At 36.7% G+C, this 17,004-nt stretch overlaps 1 protein-coding gene across 1 annotated transcript; it reads left to right on the top strand.

Moving 5' to 3' along the window:
• The first annotated feature begins 1,326 nt into the window (after positions 1-1,326).
• Positions 1,327-12,928, top strand: LOC149794431 (uncharacterized). The gene is made up of 6 exons (XM_089968677.1): positions 1,327-1,631; positions 4,204-4,818; positions 5,982-6,130; positions 6,878-7,101; positions 9,144-9,223; positions 12,181-12,928. The coding sequence occupies exons 2-6, from the start codon at positions 4,221-4,223 to the stop codon at positions 12,435-12,437; spliced, it is 1,308 nt and encodes a 435-aa protein (XP_089824803.1). The 5' UTR covers positions 1,327-1,631; positions 4,204-4,220; the 3' UTR covers positions 12,438-12,928.
• Positions 12,929-17,004: the final 4,076 nt, after the last annotated feature.

The raw sequence follows: 17,004 nt of genomic DNA, 5'->3' as shown, positions 1-17,004 counted from the left end.
AGCCCCGTAAAGAGGGCTACCCTCTCTGTACAAAATTGGTAAGATGGTGGCACTCAGTCCGACTAAAGCGTACTATAGTTACGTTGTTATAGCTAAATTATTATTTGTATGACTCACGGTACTAATTCAACTCCAATAGTAAACATATGGAAATACTATCATATTCAAAATTCAATAACTTAAAATTTCTGGGTGCTGATGATGAAACCTATAATTCTTCGTGTACATCTAACCTTGGTGCAAGCTTATGTGTGGAGAACACCATATGAGCCGCGGCAGTTTGTTTTATTTACATGTGCATGAAACACGTGTTATTGATCCTGCACCAAATTAATCAGGTGCTACTTTCATTACTGAGTACTCTTGCGTCAAGCCTGTAAAAATACTAAAATTGCATCAGTAGAAATTTGTCTATATTTTTTTAAAATCACATATAGGATAAGCTCTCAAAACATATTTTTACTAAAATTTTAATTTTCATTATTAACCAATTATGGACCACCAAACCCGTATATACTCTATTATTTGCACCCATTTCTAGACTGGTTCACAGTTCTTCCGTATAATTAGTACCGTGTGTCCTGTACACGACTCCCTTTGTGGTTTCACTCGAAGCTCTCCCGAGATTCCGTTTCCCTTTTACAAGCCCAGCTATTTCGCGGTTCAAAGGCGGATAAAACGGTATAAGTTAGGTCTTAGGTCTCACTGGACAGTTTATCTAGTGAATTTTCATCCGACAATGACCTATTGCATAAAAATGAGAATAATTTTACACTGAAGATAAAAATAAATACAAACTAATGATTTTTGTAGAAAGCATACATGTGAGATTTTAACTGCAGCAATCAGGTTAATTCCTAATGCAACTGGTGACTTTTATACTGAACCAACACTGCCACCAACCCTTCTTTTTTGACAGGAAAGAGCTATTTTAAATATTTTCCTGTGACAAGACAGCTAAAAGAATCAGTAAGTGCCATATGCATGAATCAAGTTCACTAGTACTATAACAAATTAGGATACTTTTCATCACCCTCAACCATCTAAATGTTTAGATATTTACCTCTGTAGCAGACTCATGTAAATACGTAAGCCAAGTCGTATGCTCATTTGCAGCCATAGTTACGCATTTGATCTCCAATGCTCGTCTGTGACAGGCAGTCATCAACAAGCCAACCCATTTCCAAGCCTAACTCAAAGTAAATCTCAACCACATTACAGATTTAACTTCTGTGTGACTTTATAAATGCTAGGCTTATCATAATTAGCTTCATGCCTTCTACCTTAAAAATTAGGTGTCAAAATACGAAACTATCCAGTGAGACCTTAGTCCCTGGCAGAAGACATGATTATTAATTAAATGTCTCCTTACTGGTGATATACGATACACATCTGGTTCGCCACATCGTTACTGTCTTACTGATACCGGCGCAACTAGTGCTCTTGAATCAAAGCGAGAACAATAAAGGTGAAGGATACGGAATTTCCTCCAAGACTGGAACGAAAATTAGGTCCTGTCTAGTTTCTACTTGGGTGACGTAGTGTAGGGCCTAGCGTAAGGATATCCAATAAACCCACAACACTGACTTTTCAGCCGTATGGCATGTTGAGCACTCTTCACTAAAAATCAGGTAAGCGCATAAATTAATACTTTAATAGAAAAGATTTTTTAAAATAAATATTATGAGGGACTAGTCGGACTTGTCTCAAATTCAGCGCTTTGTTTTATTTCATAGCATAATTAATATTACCTGACACCTGCGTCTGAGTGACCCACAGGATACTGGAATATTTACTGAGGAAAGAAAGGGATGTATGGTTGGGTTTGTTGACCGAAATATGCGAGCTCAGAGAAACTTAGAGAGGCAGCAATTTCCCAGAAGGGGGCCCCCGGCCGGGGCGGGGGGTGGGGGGGTACTTTAGGTTGCCAGTTGACTTCTGACAATTTAGTAAAACTATTTTATTCTCTCAGAATGGCTATCATTCTCCTGTTTGACAATTTCGTACAAGTATTTAATTTTCACAAAATGGCTACCACACTATATATGTACATCATGTTCAATCATTTTGAAGTAAAAGCCCGTAGCCTTTCAGTATGCACTGCCTTTTCTACTCGATGATGTCATACACTGCACTTCTCACAACAGAGAGGTTTCATATAATTTGAGTAGACTGTGAATTAGAGACATAAGAGTTATCTACCTTTAATCTCTCTCTCTCTCTCTCTCTCTCTCTCTCTCTCTCTCTCTCTCTGTGTGTGTGGCCACACATGAAATGTAATATGTATACAACAACTTTTTCGATGTGGATTTGGCATGGAATCGTTTCAGCCCCCCCCCCCAACCATCCCATTTTAGCGTAATATGATCGCATACATACCATAGTATTTTGGTTTAAAAAATAAACAAGCATAATTTCTCAGCAGCTATTGACACTTATTAGTATTTATGATGGATATAGTAGCATTTCTTTTAATACTTAATAAAGAACCATATCTTTCATGGGGGCCCATGCAAAGGAACAGCTGGGTGGGAGGCAGTTGCCCTGCTCCCCACCCATCCCAGTATTTCACCTTTAAAATGTTTTGGCCTACATGCATACATTTTTATGGCTGACCACTTACATGTTTGTCCATAAAAATAATTATGAGTATTTATGGTACATATCACAGTAGTATATTATCTCATATATTATACTCTCACATTGCACCAGCATGTCATGAACATATGCAAGGCTGCATATCTTGAGGGGGCACCGAGTGGTCTAAAGCACTCTCCGTTACGGATCTCTACCATCTCACCTCTGTCTGCGTGGGTTCGAGTCTAGGATTTGGCCAATGTGGGTATGTGAGAAAGCTTGCCAGTAGGTTCTCGTGGGTCGGTGGTTCTTCCCCCACCATTAATACTGGCCGCCATGCATAGCCTATCATGTGCTGAAAAATGGCGTTAAACCCCCCACAACATATCTTGAGCTGAGATGCATCAGCTCAATTTGCAAATATCTTTCAGTTGATGCCACTAAAATACTTGTGTTCATTAGTACTTTTAAGACTGGACTATTGTAACTCAATTCTGCCTGGTTCATCTCAATATCTACTCCAGAAACTTCAAAAAGTTCAAAACACAGCTGCTCGGATCATACTTAGAGTACCACGATCAGAGCACACCTCCCCACTGCTCTGTACCCTACACTGGCTATCCATTCGATCCAGAATCAAACACAAAATTTGTTCTCTGTGCTACGTTTCACTGTCAGACTCTAGTCCAACATACCTATCCGACCTCACCCATGTGTATACACCAGGAAGATACTTACGCTTCTCTTCTGACAGTCGTATACTCATTATTTCCATTATGAAAACAAAGTCATATGGACAGCGTTCTTTTGCGTACCAGGGCCTAGCAACGTGGAATGAATGCCCACTGAACTTAGACACAAAGACATAGTGATCACATTCAAGTGTGCTCTCAAAACTCACTTATTTCGACTGCAAGAATAAACTTAAAGACCTAACAAAACCTACCTGAAATATTCACAGCATGTTTTTTATTTTTTAATGTTTTTCAAATTTCATGGTGTTTGTTTTTGTAATAATATTATTATATGTTTTTTTATCATATAGGTGTTGTCTAATGTTGTAAAGCTCTTAGAGCTTCTAAAGATTAGGCGCTATACAAAGTCCTCATTATTATTATTATTTATACACACCCAATAAAACACAATCTGTTTATATTATCTCATACACACCCAATAATACACAATCTGTTTATATTATCTCTTACACACCCAATAATACACAATCTGATTGTATTATCTCATACACACCCAATAAAATACTCTTTTTATATTATCTCAAATACACCCAATAATACACAATCTGTTTGTTGTATGGAATAATTTAAAAAGCAAGATATTTTCTTCTTTCCAAAAATGACTTGGAATCTTTGGAAACCTAGACAAGACAGATAATTTTTACTTGGCTTTCAAGACTGTATTTTAACTCAAATATTGTTAAGTCCTCTCCATCCCTCTCATTAGCAATTGTTTTAAAAAATTAGAATGTAACATTTAGAAAGGACTTATCCAAAACATTTGAAGAGACTTACTTTCCCCAGTATTTGAGAACAAAATCCATCCATCAATTTTTCTCTCATTTTTTAATCTGACTTTATATGTTGCAATTTATTGGTTTTTTTTTTTCAGGCAGTGTTTACAGACCCATGGCTTCATCTTTCATTGGCATTATTACCTGCTTGATGTCTTGTTTTGGACATAACCCTGAATCTGAAAAACACACTCAAACTATTGTTACACCTCCTTATGTTTCTGATGAAATCTTGAAGCGTCTTGATAAAATAGATGCAAAATTTGAACATCTTGATACACGTCTTAAGATTCTGGAATCACATGAACTTGTTAATGTTAGAGAACGACTAGAGAAATTGGAAAAGGATATTTCTTCTGTTAAAACTATTGGAAATGATCTCGAAAAACACAAACATGCCATGGAGGAATTTGCAAAAACCTTTCTTGAAACAGATATTAACTATTTAAAGAATATGATAAAGACAACAGATGACAAATTATCGGTTGAAATCGGTGAAAGGATGGAGTTAATGCTGAAAATGCAGCAAACATTTAGAGACTTTAAAGCTGAGACCGATGAGAGATCAAAACAGGTGCAAGATGTGCAGGAAGATCAAAAGGAATTGCATGGAATCTTGAAAGCCCTCTCTGAAAATATTACAGGGATTTCGATAGAGCTTCTAGTGTTAGACCAAAGGACTGACGATATGAAGGAAAATAAGTATGAGAATAGTATGTATTCTAGGATTTAACTTAGAAAGCAAACTATAGCAACAAACGTTGTTAGTTATTCATTTTTGGCGTACATAGAAAAATGAAATAGTGATGTGCTCACTCCTTAAATTTTCATTTCAACTTGGATAATTTACTTAAAATATAAAATGGCACCAAATAATGCATTTACTGTTAAATGGCATGTTTAAATTTAAGTTCGATTCTTCCATGGTTTGAAACAGTGTAAAAGAACAAACTGAATAGTTCTGACTATTTGCTTTGTTGCTAAAGGTTATGCTTTGCTTCTCTTCTGTTACAGAAAAACTGAAATTACGTCTTTGGATTTTAAACAAATATTAGATGTAGACATTCTGAAAGATATGTGACCCACTCAGTTTTCTTACCATAGCTCTTGATTTTCTGGTGTCTGAGAGGTAGAATAAATTGTTCATAATAAATATAAAATGGCACCAAAATAATACATTTACTGTTAAAGATATGTGACACACTCAGTTATTTACCATTCTCTGGTGTGTGAGAGGTAGAATAAATTGTTAGCAATTTCTAGATATTTTTTCAATTATTTTGCTATATACACACAAAAGAGAGATCTTAGAAAATGTTAATTGTAATGTTTCACAGTTGTAGAATTTTCGAAATGTGCAGTTTGTATGTGAGCGACATATATTTAATAAACCAATCCTTTTAGGCAGAATAAAGACTCATATTCTAACCTATGCACCAACATGTGCAGTTGTTGCAATATCAGGTAATAAAATAAAGAATATATTTACGGTTCAATTTAATGAACTGTAATTTTTTTATGCAATACAGTAAAGAATATATTTCAGGTTCGATTTAATTAACTGTAATTTTTGATACAATACAATGAAAAATATATTTCATGTTCACTTTAATTAACTGTAATTTTTGATACAGTAGAATGAAGAATATATTTCATGTTCACTTTAATTACCTGTAATTTTTGATACAGTACAATGAAAAATATATTTCATGTTCACTTTAATTAACTGTAATTTTTGATACAGTACAATGAAGAATATATTTCATGTTCACTTTAATTACCTGTAATTTTTGATACAGTACAATGAAGAATATATTTCAGGTTCAACAACATTAACTGTAATGGTTAATACAGTACAATGAAGAATATATTTCAGGTTCAACAACATTAACTGTAATGGTTAATACAGTTCTGCTGGCTTTGGTTATAGTCTACTTATATTCACAAAAGGGGGAAAACCCATATGTACAAGCATCAGCTGAGCCAGCCAATCACGCAGAACATGATGAGTCGACACAATATTCTGTAAGCAGATTCTTTGTTTTGTGTTTATCCCATATTTCTTTGTTCTTTCCTCCTCCACCTCCACTGCATGCACCATATTTAATCACTAATTTTTTTTCATATCATGGAAGTACTGCTTGCCTGTTGACTATCTCAACAAAATACAAATTAGGGATACTTCAGCAACTTACATTATATGTAGTAACATCTATAAATAATTTGCCTGTACTTGTCAGTCTGTACTGGGTCATAAGTTATAACCTGGTTTGTAAGTACATGTAAATTTGCAACTTATACCCTGCTTTTCAATAATTTTCAATTCATGGACACTGTTGTATCTTGTACACAAAATATTTCATTAGAGAAGCTACCAAATACTGTGTACATATATCTTTGATCAGACAGAAAGGATAACACAGAATGTAGTTGACTGGCGCCTCTTGTCTCCATTCAGTTGAAATTAAGAGTGACTAAACTGCTTCTGCACCAGAAACACAGGTTGACTGCAAGGCTCTATCATTTTCCAGTTTGTGAAATTCCTCTCTGCTAGTTTTCTTTACACTGTATATCAGTAATTGCAAAAAGTTATAATCTTATTGGTTTTATATAAATAACACTCAGACAGTTATGACCGTTGAAAGAACAGGATGCAAAAACTGCTCTCTATGACTGCACTTCTTTCTTTTGACAAGTATGTATGTATGTGTGTGTGTGTATATATATATATATGTATGTATAATCAGCTATGTAATTATCTTTCTTGCTAAGATGGCTGAAACTATATTACAACAAGTACAAGTGTGCACGCTGGACAAAGGACTGTGTGTCATCAGCTTCTACGAAGAAACTCATCCACTGCATATGCGCATGACGATGTCAGTAGTTGATACTTTTCAGCTTGAACCATTGGAGTTCATAGTAAAGAAACATGTGTCCATATTGGAAATTCCGCCAGTCTGTCTTTATTGGATCTTTGTCGACTCCAATAAACAGTAAGTATTTCTTCCAGGGTTGATGATTCATTCATTTTATTGCCATCTAAATGTGCCTGGTTTCATTTTAAATTTCCTTGCATCTTCAATACCATACTTTAATATATGTGAGAGATGGGTGAATTTGACCAGTAAATATCACCATAATGCAGTCTTAATACTCAGTGAGATTCATGATTTATACAAAATGCCTTGTTTCCTAAACAACGACACAGAGTTTATGATTGAAGAAAGTCACAATGACTGTTAAAATATCATACCGTCTTATAAACACCTCTGTCTCTTTCTCTCAGAAATCCCCACATTTATTATAATGTGGCAGAAACATCTTAAAATTAAATAGGACCATGTGTGATATCTCAGACCAACAAATATGTGCAGAAGTAATGCTTGTCTGTGTTTAATTAACAAAAGATGTGTTTTAATGCAATTTTATTTCATTGTCAGCAGTGTGTTTGTATATACAAATCTGCATTGTGTGTATGCATGACCATGTATATAGGCTCCCAGGAATTTACATGGTGCAACTTGAACATAAAATATGGTCCAGCAGATTTCAAAATCAGATCATAGCCAGGTTGTAGTCCATTGGACTACCAGTTAAATAACTTGGCAGCATAGCTCAAACTGCATAGCTGAAAACAGCTGCTTCCGTTTTGGCATTCTTTTCAGTCATTAAACATTAGTACATTATTCCTTCTATTGAAATATGTGTTTGTTTTTAATTATGTTTTGAATATAAAAGTACAATAAATTGTAATAACATGCTGTAACCAACTGGCTTATCTAAGTACATATGGTAGCCCAGATCAAGTATTCTGCAAGCTTTTAGCCAACAGGGCTACTTAAATAAAACATCAAGTAGCCCAGAGCCAACTGTTAATGTATATTTGATTTAATTTATATTTGATTTAATTTAATTGTTTGTTTCTTAGCTTTAATTTTTGTTTAACTTTATTGTAATGTAACTTTATTTACTGGATTTGACATTGTCCAGAAATTCAGTTCAGTTCTGTTTGACCTTAATGTTCTTTGTAAACAACTAATAATAGAAACTTTGTATATAATGCTGACCTAGTTCCTGACCTTCATGCAGAACCAGTAAGTGTTGAAGTAAACAACTTTTTAAAAATATTCTTTCTGAGAGTAAGATTCATAAAGTGAAATCGATGCCATGCTTTGAGTACGTGACAAATAACATGTATCAATTAGCTTTTTTCTTCAAAAGATTGACCCACATCCAAGCATCTGTTTTGTGTTGTAGCTAGATTTACTGTCATTGTTTTGAGAAATAATTGTCATTTCTTGCCGTAACACTTGAGAAGTTAGTGTTTTATGTTGTGACCAGTTTTTGGTCTAATTTTGTTTTTTTTTCTTCAAATTATTTGGATTCCAAGAGATTATTTTTCCCTGGAAACACTGTAATATTATTTTCTGTGATTCAACAAAGAACTGTTGACAAATCAGTATGACTCTGACCACAGCAAACATCATCACCTTCCATTTTGGATATCGTTGCGATTCGAACTCATCAGGACTTTTTATTACTAGGACTTCTATCTTTTAATTCTTGGATTATTTTTGGATTTGATTTGTAAAACATAAGTTCTTTTTCTCATTTTTACCTTGTTTTTCTAGGGAAATAAATTATTTTGTTAAATTTTACAAAGCTTGTTGTCTTTACTCTTTTCTTGTTACTGTTAGAAAGAGCCTAAACATGTAACACAACGTTCTGGTAGCCTTTGTAGGCAACTGGATTACTATGCACTACATGATATTCCATAGCCAACGTTCGGGTTGCCTTTGTAGCCACAGGCCTACCTTAATAGAGCACATAGTATCACATAGCCAGTATTTTGGTAGCTTTTGCAGCCAACTAGGCTGCATATATAAAACACATATTAGTCCATACTTAACATTATGATAGCCTTTGTAGCCAACAGAGATACCTATATACATATTAGCCCAGACATAGCATTGCATAGTGTTCAAGCCAAGATAACATGAATTTTCACAATCTAATACAAATAATATATTTTCAGAAATGTTATTTTCGAGGACCCAAATTTAGGGCTTGGCGACCTTCGAGTGACTACTGTTCGGGCTGTTCAGAAGATGGGAGGTGAGTAATCAGATATTAGAGACAAAGAGGCCATTATCATGACAGCAATGAGTATGGTTTCTGTCAATCTTCTTAGACCAAACAATTTTAGAATTTTTTTAAGATAATTACCATATCATGAAGGCATGATGTTTCATCTTATATTTGTCAGATAAATACAAATACTCAAAAGACAGAGGCCCCGAGTGGCCAAGTGGTTTAAAGCGCTCTTCGTTATGGATCACTTCCATCTCACCTCTTTCTGTGTGGGTTTGAGTCTAGGATTTGGCCAATGTGGGTATATGAGAAAGCTTGCCAGTAGCTTCTCGTGGGTTGGTGGTTCTTCCGGTTTTTTTTCCGGGTTCTTCCTCCACCATTAATACTGGCTGCCATGCATAGCCTATCATGTGCTGAAGAATGGCATTAAACCCAACAACAACAACAACTCAAAAGACAGCATATTCCCATCTTAACAAGTAAATAAATGCAAATACAGCCTACATATCCAAATAAATGCAAATACAGTCTTCACATTTTTAAATTAATGCAAATACAAGCACATTAGGATAAGAATGATAGGAATAAAATGCTAAACTGTCTTTAGGAATGTTTGAAGATGGAGGCATGGAGGAGTAGGATGGGTGGGGAGAGAAAAAATAAAGTATGAAAAATTATCCTTAAAAGTTGTTATTAATCTCTGCTGAAAACATCATATGGGTTACTATTGTAAATTTTAAATTGCATAGTTTACTAATGATTTCTTTTAAAAGTTTGAGTCTCTGAACCATTGGCTCAAGTATTATCTGCCTTTGATATCCACTCCACCCCCTTTAGATTGCGTAATTGATATGTCAACATCTTTTTGAATGTTCATGAAGATAATTGATGATTGGAAGCAAATTACAAGAGAATCTGGTGAGAAATCCCTTCATAATTCTAATGGCTTTGACAGTGTATATCCCTCTCTTCTGCATACTTTTCATTTATGAATTTAAAAATAGTCTTTTCTCTTTTATTTGCGACATGTGACCATATCACAAACATAAAGTGTTATTTCTTCTTAAAATGACTGTGTAGTTTTTATAAATCAACATCAGTGACTGTTTGGTTTATTCTACAAAGCCGCTGCTACCAACTCCAAACCTAGCATGTCAAAAGAGTAAATTTTACTGGACAGATGAATTGTAATTTGTATGTAATGTCAGAAACAAAAAGCTTAACAATTTTACATTTTCATGATTTTTCCATAATTCACATTCAGGGTTGAAAAAACATCTTTGTTGCATAGGGGTATATCTGTAGCTTAGCTTTTCTGTTTTGGATGAATTATAACAAAGAATTTCATGTACTTCTGTGGAAAAGATGGTCTTGGATGAATTAGAACTAAGAATTTCAGGTACTTCAGTGGAAAATATGGTCTTGGTTTCCAGAAGAATCAGATTGCCTTTCACAAGACTCAAGAAAATGCAGTTTTTATAAGTGATAGGAAAGGAAAATAAAACTTTTCATAACATAGTCATAGAGATACAAATGCTTGTTTTATATGTCTATGTTTGTAGATAATGATAATAATAATAAACATTTTGACGGCCTTTTGTTTCAGTTATCTGCATGGATCACTGTTCTTTGACAAACAGCATGATTCTTCAAACAGAAAACAATTTTATTTTTTATTATTGTACCCACTATTCATCATGTACAAAATTTGTAAGATGCTTGTGAAAACAAGAAAACTTTAGAACAATGCAAAATGTAAGGTACTGATTATACTACCTGGCAAGTAGAGACAAGTAAAGTCCAATGGCAAACAGTGTATACCCTGTTTTGGTTGTATTAATCCATTAACCTACGACTGGTATAATTCAACAATCAAAAACTAGATTTAAAAGATATGTAAATGTAGACAAATTTATTAGGTAAATTTGATGTACTCAATAATGACATCATCTGTACTAGCAACTTTATTATTATTCAGATTTTTAACTACTATGAGGACTTCGTCAACAGTTTTAGTTTTCTGATCTCTTTTCAGTAAATACATGTGCACTGAAGCCATTTCATTTGAATAAAAAACCTGATTAAGAACTTTGATATACTCATAAAACACACTAATGTTTATATCAGTGACATTTTTTCTTTCTTTTCTCCATTACTATTATTTTTGTGTCTGTCTTAAAGAACCTTCTTAATTTTTCACTAATTTTAGCCTTGTGTTTGATATTAGACAAGTTTTTTCTTCATTTTTTATTTTAATACAGTCATCTTGTCTGTCTTCATATTTTAGTTCTGTTTCTGATTGTAATGTTAGTATCGATTTGTTAAATCTTTTGTCTAAGAGGTCCTTGTACCAGTCACTTTCACATTTATATTGTGTCTCTAGCTTCACTAGATATTTATCTATGGTGAAAACGTAGCATAAATTTATATGAACAGACCTGGTTGGGGGAATCAGTGTCTGTTAAATTGTTTATTTGAATGTAATTTAGTTTGATCTATCTTCCGTTAATATTATTTTAACTCATTTTTATTTTGTTTATTTCATGATATAACACTTGTCATACAGTTTAAATTTTATGGTCATTGAAATTATTTTTCTTATACAATAGCACAAGAAAGTTAGTGGAGGTTGTATGTGACAAAATAATTCTTCAAATCCATTAATGTTGTAATTAGATATTTATAACAGGTATTTTAACTGATAACAGAACATAACCAAAACCTAATTTTTTTTATAGATGTTCGTTGGTCTATATCTCTATTACTTTGCACATGTCATTTCAGAAAAATATATTCAAGGCCATGTATACCTTGATTAAACTATGGTCATGTGTATTAGTCTTTATGTCTCTGGATTTTCCAACATGAGGAATACCAATCTATCTACAGTCAAAACTGATTGGGTACTTGAAAAATAGTAGATTTCAAAGTGCTAGCATTGTTTTGCTACTCTCTTTTATGTTTACTTTGTTCTTCTTCAGGAAAAGTGGTTGTCCTCTATGTAAGAGACCTAAATTCATTGGAACTGCAATCCAAACAACTCTACAATCCAGATCTTGTGTCAGTCACAAAACATCAGGAGTTATCGGCCTTGAACCAGCTCTCACGTGTTTTTAGTGCTTATGAGACTTTTACAGAATTCCAAAAGCAAAGTTTGCAGAGAATTGTCCTGGAAGAACTTGACTTGTTGGAAAGCCTTTCTTTCGGCCTAAATGTAAATCATTCATTGGTTGAGTAGTACACAGGAAATAAAATAAGCAATGTGGGATTTATCCATACAACTTGAAACTCTATAAACGACAAGTATATGGAACTAAAGCATGTACAAGTATTATAATTAGTATTAGATTTAGTAGTGTAATTGGAATGTCAGTAGTGTTTGCTCAAGTATTGTTACATATTATGGTGACTTGAGTCATGCTTATGGTAGGAATGATTTTACTCTTTGTTTTGCTGTCTACTGTAATATCTTACTTTATTTTATTATGTATTGTTTTTTGTATTGTTTAATTTAAAGTAATATTTCCATTAATTTGTGAAGTAACTTTGTATAAACATATGTGAGTGAATCGGTTTATATGTACATGTTCCTAGTGAACCATAATATGTCTTCATATGCTTCAAAATTGTTTGCATACTGTATCTTTAGCATCTGATGCATCCATCGAATTGAAAATGTATATTTATGTTTTCCCTGAAGATATCAGTATTAAATTTTGCATTACAATATATGTACATTTCTTATTTCACAAAAGGAACCTGGTAATTTGCTGATTTTAATGCATAATAGCTGCATGTGACTAAGACAGGTCTACCAGTATACAGGTGGGTAGGTAGGTAAATAATGCATAACCAGGGTCTTGGTTTGCAGTTAAAAACTAGACACGGATCAACCAGATGTAAACTTCATGGAAATAAACAAGTTTAGTTCATGTGAAATAAACCATTTGCCTCAGCCCCTTCCCCATCCCCATGCTGGGATACCTCCAAACATTCATGGAACCTTTAAAGTGTTGTTTGCAACAGGCAACCTACCACAGGCTGGTAGAAAAGACTATTTACCCTAACAACCATGACTCCATTGAGTTTGCCCAAACTAGGTGTTTGCAATGCAGCCCTTTCACTGACCAACTGTAATCATACCTCACAATTATATTTTTAGCCTTTTATCGACATAAGTTCAAGCTCACGCTTTTGTCATGCATGTGACAGAATGACTGAAAATTTTACCTAATATAAACATTGGACAAACTTTTTAGTCCAACACAACAATAAATGGTGCAGATTGTTTGAATTGATATAATTACATCAGCTGGAATGTTTAGTAACTTAAATCGCCCATGCATAAATTGTAAGAGTGTCAGATAATGTAGAAGTAAAAAAGAAAGTTGTAGACCCCTTAACTGTGGAGAACCTGGTTTGAGTAGAGAGATGAATTATTTTTTAAATAAAAATATGATGGACCATATACCAGTGTTGCATTCCACAGATGCTTACAGGTTGTTGTTGTAGAATTTAACACCATTTTCAGCACAAGATATGCTATACGCGACGGCCAGTATTAATGGTGGAGGAAGAACCCAGGAAACCCCGGAAAGAACCACTGACCCATGAGAAGCTACTGGCAAGCTTTCTCACATACCCACATAGGCCGAGGCCGAGACTCGAACCCACACAGACAGGTGTGAGATGGCAGTGATCTGTAATGTGAGCACTTTGGACCACTCGGCTACTCAGGGGCCATGATGCTTACAGGTGGTCTCTACACTGTAGGTTCATGAGTGCATGGCTGCATGTATGAGCTTCACAGACAAATGATGCCTTTGGGACATAGTCATAAACAGGGTTTTGACAACATAGATAAGGCAAAGAATCAAACAAAAGTAGGCTCAAAAGGCTTTCAAACTAACAATGGAGGAGACAGAACGGCAAACAGCACACCTGGAGAGCATAGGCCAGAATAAGATCCAAATGATAATGCAATTAATCTGCATGCATTGGCTAGGACAATAAAGAGGCACATAGCTTAACAATACTGCTGCTCATAAAGTGAAGACTGTTGCCACAATGAGAATGCCATACACTTTCCCATAATGTTTAGTATAGTGCTTATCTGGTCTGTCAAATCGGTTCAAATGGTTTCCACTCAATGAGTATGAAAACATGCAATGTAGCACACACAAGTCCTAAACGTGTCGTTGACGAGGTGTAAAAAAATACCAACAAAAATGATAGCTCAAAGAAAGACATAGCCTCGTGAGGAGATTATGAACACTATGGATGGAAATTTTTAATATGCTGTAGGTTGGAAGCTGAAATGACTCAAAATCAAACAACAAGAGAGGAACACCTAGCGCTGGATGTGCTCAGGACATACTCATCTTTACGTTCTAAATCCATATTGCAATACACAGTCGAATACAACCCCTACTGGAGAACATAAGGTTAAACCACCTAGACATTCCAAGAGTCAGTCAAACTATAGTTATCGTTAAGTTTTACGTTCACACCAAACCCGTAAATCGACTGTACTGTAATTGATCTCAAATCGTATCATGCCAAACTAGTCGACAAACGACTTCCTAATACAAGCGATATAAATATCAAAGTTGACAATCTTATGATGTCTAAAATATGAAGCTCCACGATTTCCTTGGCATCCGTCCGTCTACGGGAGACGATGGCGTAGCTCCAAAGTATGCTTTTGCTTATCCTTCTTTTTAACTCTCTTTTCAGCTTGTTTTATTCTTCTCTTTTCCTCTGCATTTTGAACTCCCTGCCTGACAGCTAGACGCCAGCTGGAACGGTTGTTTGCACAGCTCTCCCAGTTGTTGACATCGATGTTTGCTGTCTTCATATCCTTCTTGCAAACATCTTTGTAGTGCAAATGTGGTCATCCAGTTGGTTGTGCACCTTCTGCTAACTCCCCATATAACAGGTCCTTGGGAATGCGACCTGGGTCCATTCTCTTGACATGGCCGAGCCAGTGAAGGCGCCTCTCGCTGAGTATGGAGAATATGCTGTTCATGTTGGCGAGTTCTAGAACCTCTGTGTTGGGTACTTTGTCCTGCCACTGGATGTGCAGAATGCGCCGCAGACATCTCAGGTGGAAGCTGTTGAGTTTCCTCTCATGTCTTGCATAGGTGGTCCATGTTTCACTGCTGTTGAGAAGTGAGCTGAGCACGCAGGCTTGGTAGACACGCAGTTTGGTCTTCTCTGTGAGGTTGGGGTTGTTCCAGACCGTCTGGTTAAGTCTGGCCATCACTGCTGCTGCCTTGGCAATCCTGCCGCCCACCTCAGAATCAATGGAGAGTGAGCTGGAGATGTTAGACCCGAGGTATGTGAAGTTCTCGACAACTTCCAAATTGTACCCATTGATGGAGACAGAGGGAGGGGAGTCTGTGTCCTGTGCCATGACATTCGTTTTCTTCAAACTGATGGTCAGTCCAAATTCCTTACATGCATGGGAGAGGCAGCATACCAGCTGCTGAAGTCCATCTTCCGTGTGTGATGTCAAGGATGCATTGTCGGCAAAGAGCAATTCACGGATGAGTGGTCTAAGGTTGATATTGCCCGGGGTGGGAGTGGGAGACAAGCGCCCCAATCCTCCAAAATGCTCCATACGGCCTGCGTCTCTTACTGCCTCTGTCAACTAAAATCCAGCTCCTGGCCTTCGTGAGTGGCTTAGATTTGAAGCCCGGCAGACCATGTTTTCTACTAACAGGAGAAGGGGTGAAGGCGGCCCACTGGCGCCTTAAAACCAGTTGCTTCGGGTAGATGGGACTCGTAAACCTTGGATGGTAGCTCATCTAGGAGAAGGAAAACTATATCCACTCATGGGAAAGGCTAAGGGAGTAAACCCCGACAGAAAATCCGGAGATGGAGTCCCTAAGGCGGTATGACATTGACTTCAACGTCATTCCGGCAACTCCTGCGACGCCGTTGGTGCCAAGCTGTATCGGCATTCGTCGTTCCCTTGGGCACACCAGCTGCGTGGAGAGGGGGGATCTGCTGCATGGGCAACAGCTGATTCTCCATACCACCCTGCCCAGGCTTCATAGCTCCACTGGAGAGGACACTCCAGCGTCGTCGTACGGCGTCGGCACAACACGAGAAGTAGCAGTTTACCGGTTCTAAGTCAAAGCTCGATTGGCGTAGAGCTTGGCACCAGGGGTTACTTCTGATGGTGGGAGAGATCATCAGGTCTCACTGGACAGCTACCGCCCGCCTCAAGCTGGGCAGCCCCAGTCAGTAAGGTGCTGCCCGCCATGGCCTGCCTGCTTCACTGGGTGCGTGGAGCTTAGAGAACCATCTCGACAAGTGGGCCACAAACTCTGCACCAGGAAAGACTAAAAGAAGAAATAAAAAGACTCCAACTCTTCGTTTTGCAACCTGGAACATCAGGACCATGTGTCCTGGATTGACCACTGACCTACAGCAGATCGACTGCCGTCATTGACAGAGAACTCTCCCGACTGAACATCAACATTGCCTGCCTCCAGGAGACCCGACTGGCTGACAGCGGTACCATCAGGGAAGCCAATTACACATTCTTTTGGCAGGGGAAGCCCTTGGATGAACCTAGGCAGCATGGTGTAGGCTTTGCCGTCAAGAACACGCTAATCGCCTTCATTGAACCTCCATCATCAGGTACTGAGAGAATCCTTGCCCTCCGGCTGTCAACATCCTTAGGCCCGGTCAACATCTTCAGTGTGTACGCCCCAACCCTCTGCTCCACCTACGAGGAGAAAGACAAGTTTTATGAGGCTCTGGATCAGGCAATATCCAGTATCCCCAACAATGAA

The sequence above is a fragment of the Sinohyriopsis cumingii genome, chromosome 8 (assembly GCF_028554795.1).
Source record: "Sinohyriopsis cumingii isolate HCF-2022 chromosome 8, ASM2855479v2, whole genome shotgun sequence".
Classification (NCBI taxonomy): domain Eukaryota; kingdom Metazoa; phylum Mollusca; class Bivalvia; order Unionida; family Unionidae; genus Sinohyriopsis; species Sinohyriopsis cumingii.
This window is presented reverse-complemented; position numbering and strand designations above follow the sequence as displayed.

What these genes read in the sequence shown, in the direction of transcription:
- LOC149794431 (XM_089968677.1), top strand. Translation starts at nt 4,221, where the DNA reads ATGGCTTCATCTTTCATTGGCATTATTACCTGCTTGATGTCTTGTTTT. An exon ending in GGAAAATAAGTATGAGAATA is followed by an intron (nt 4,819 to 5,981) that starts GTATGTATTCTA and finishes AATATATTTCAG; the next exon opens with GTTCAACAACATTAACTGTA. An exon ending in GGCTGTTCAGAAGATGGGAG is followed by an intron (nt 9,224 to 12,180) that starts GTGAGTAATCAG and finishes GTTCTTCTTCAG; the next exon opens with GAAAAGTGGTTGTCCTCTAT.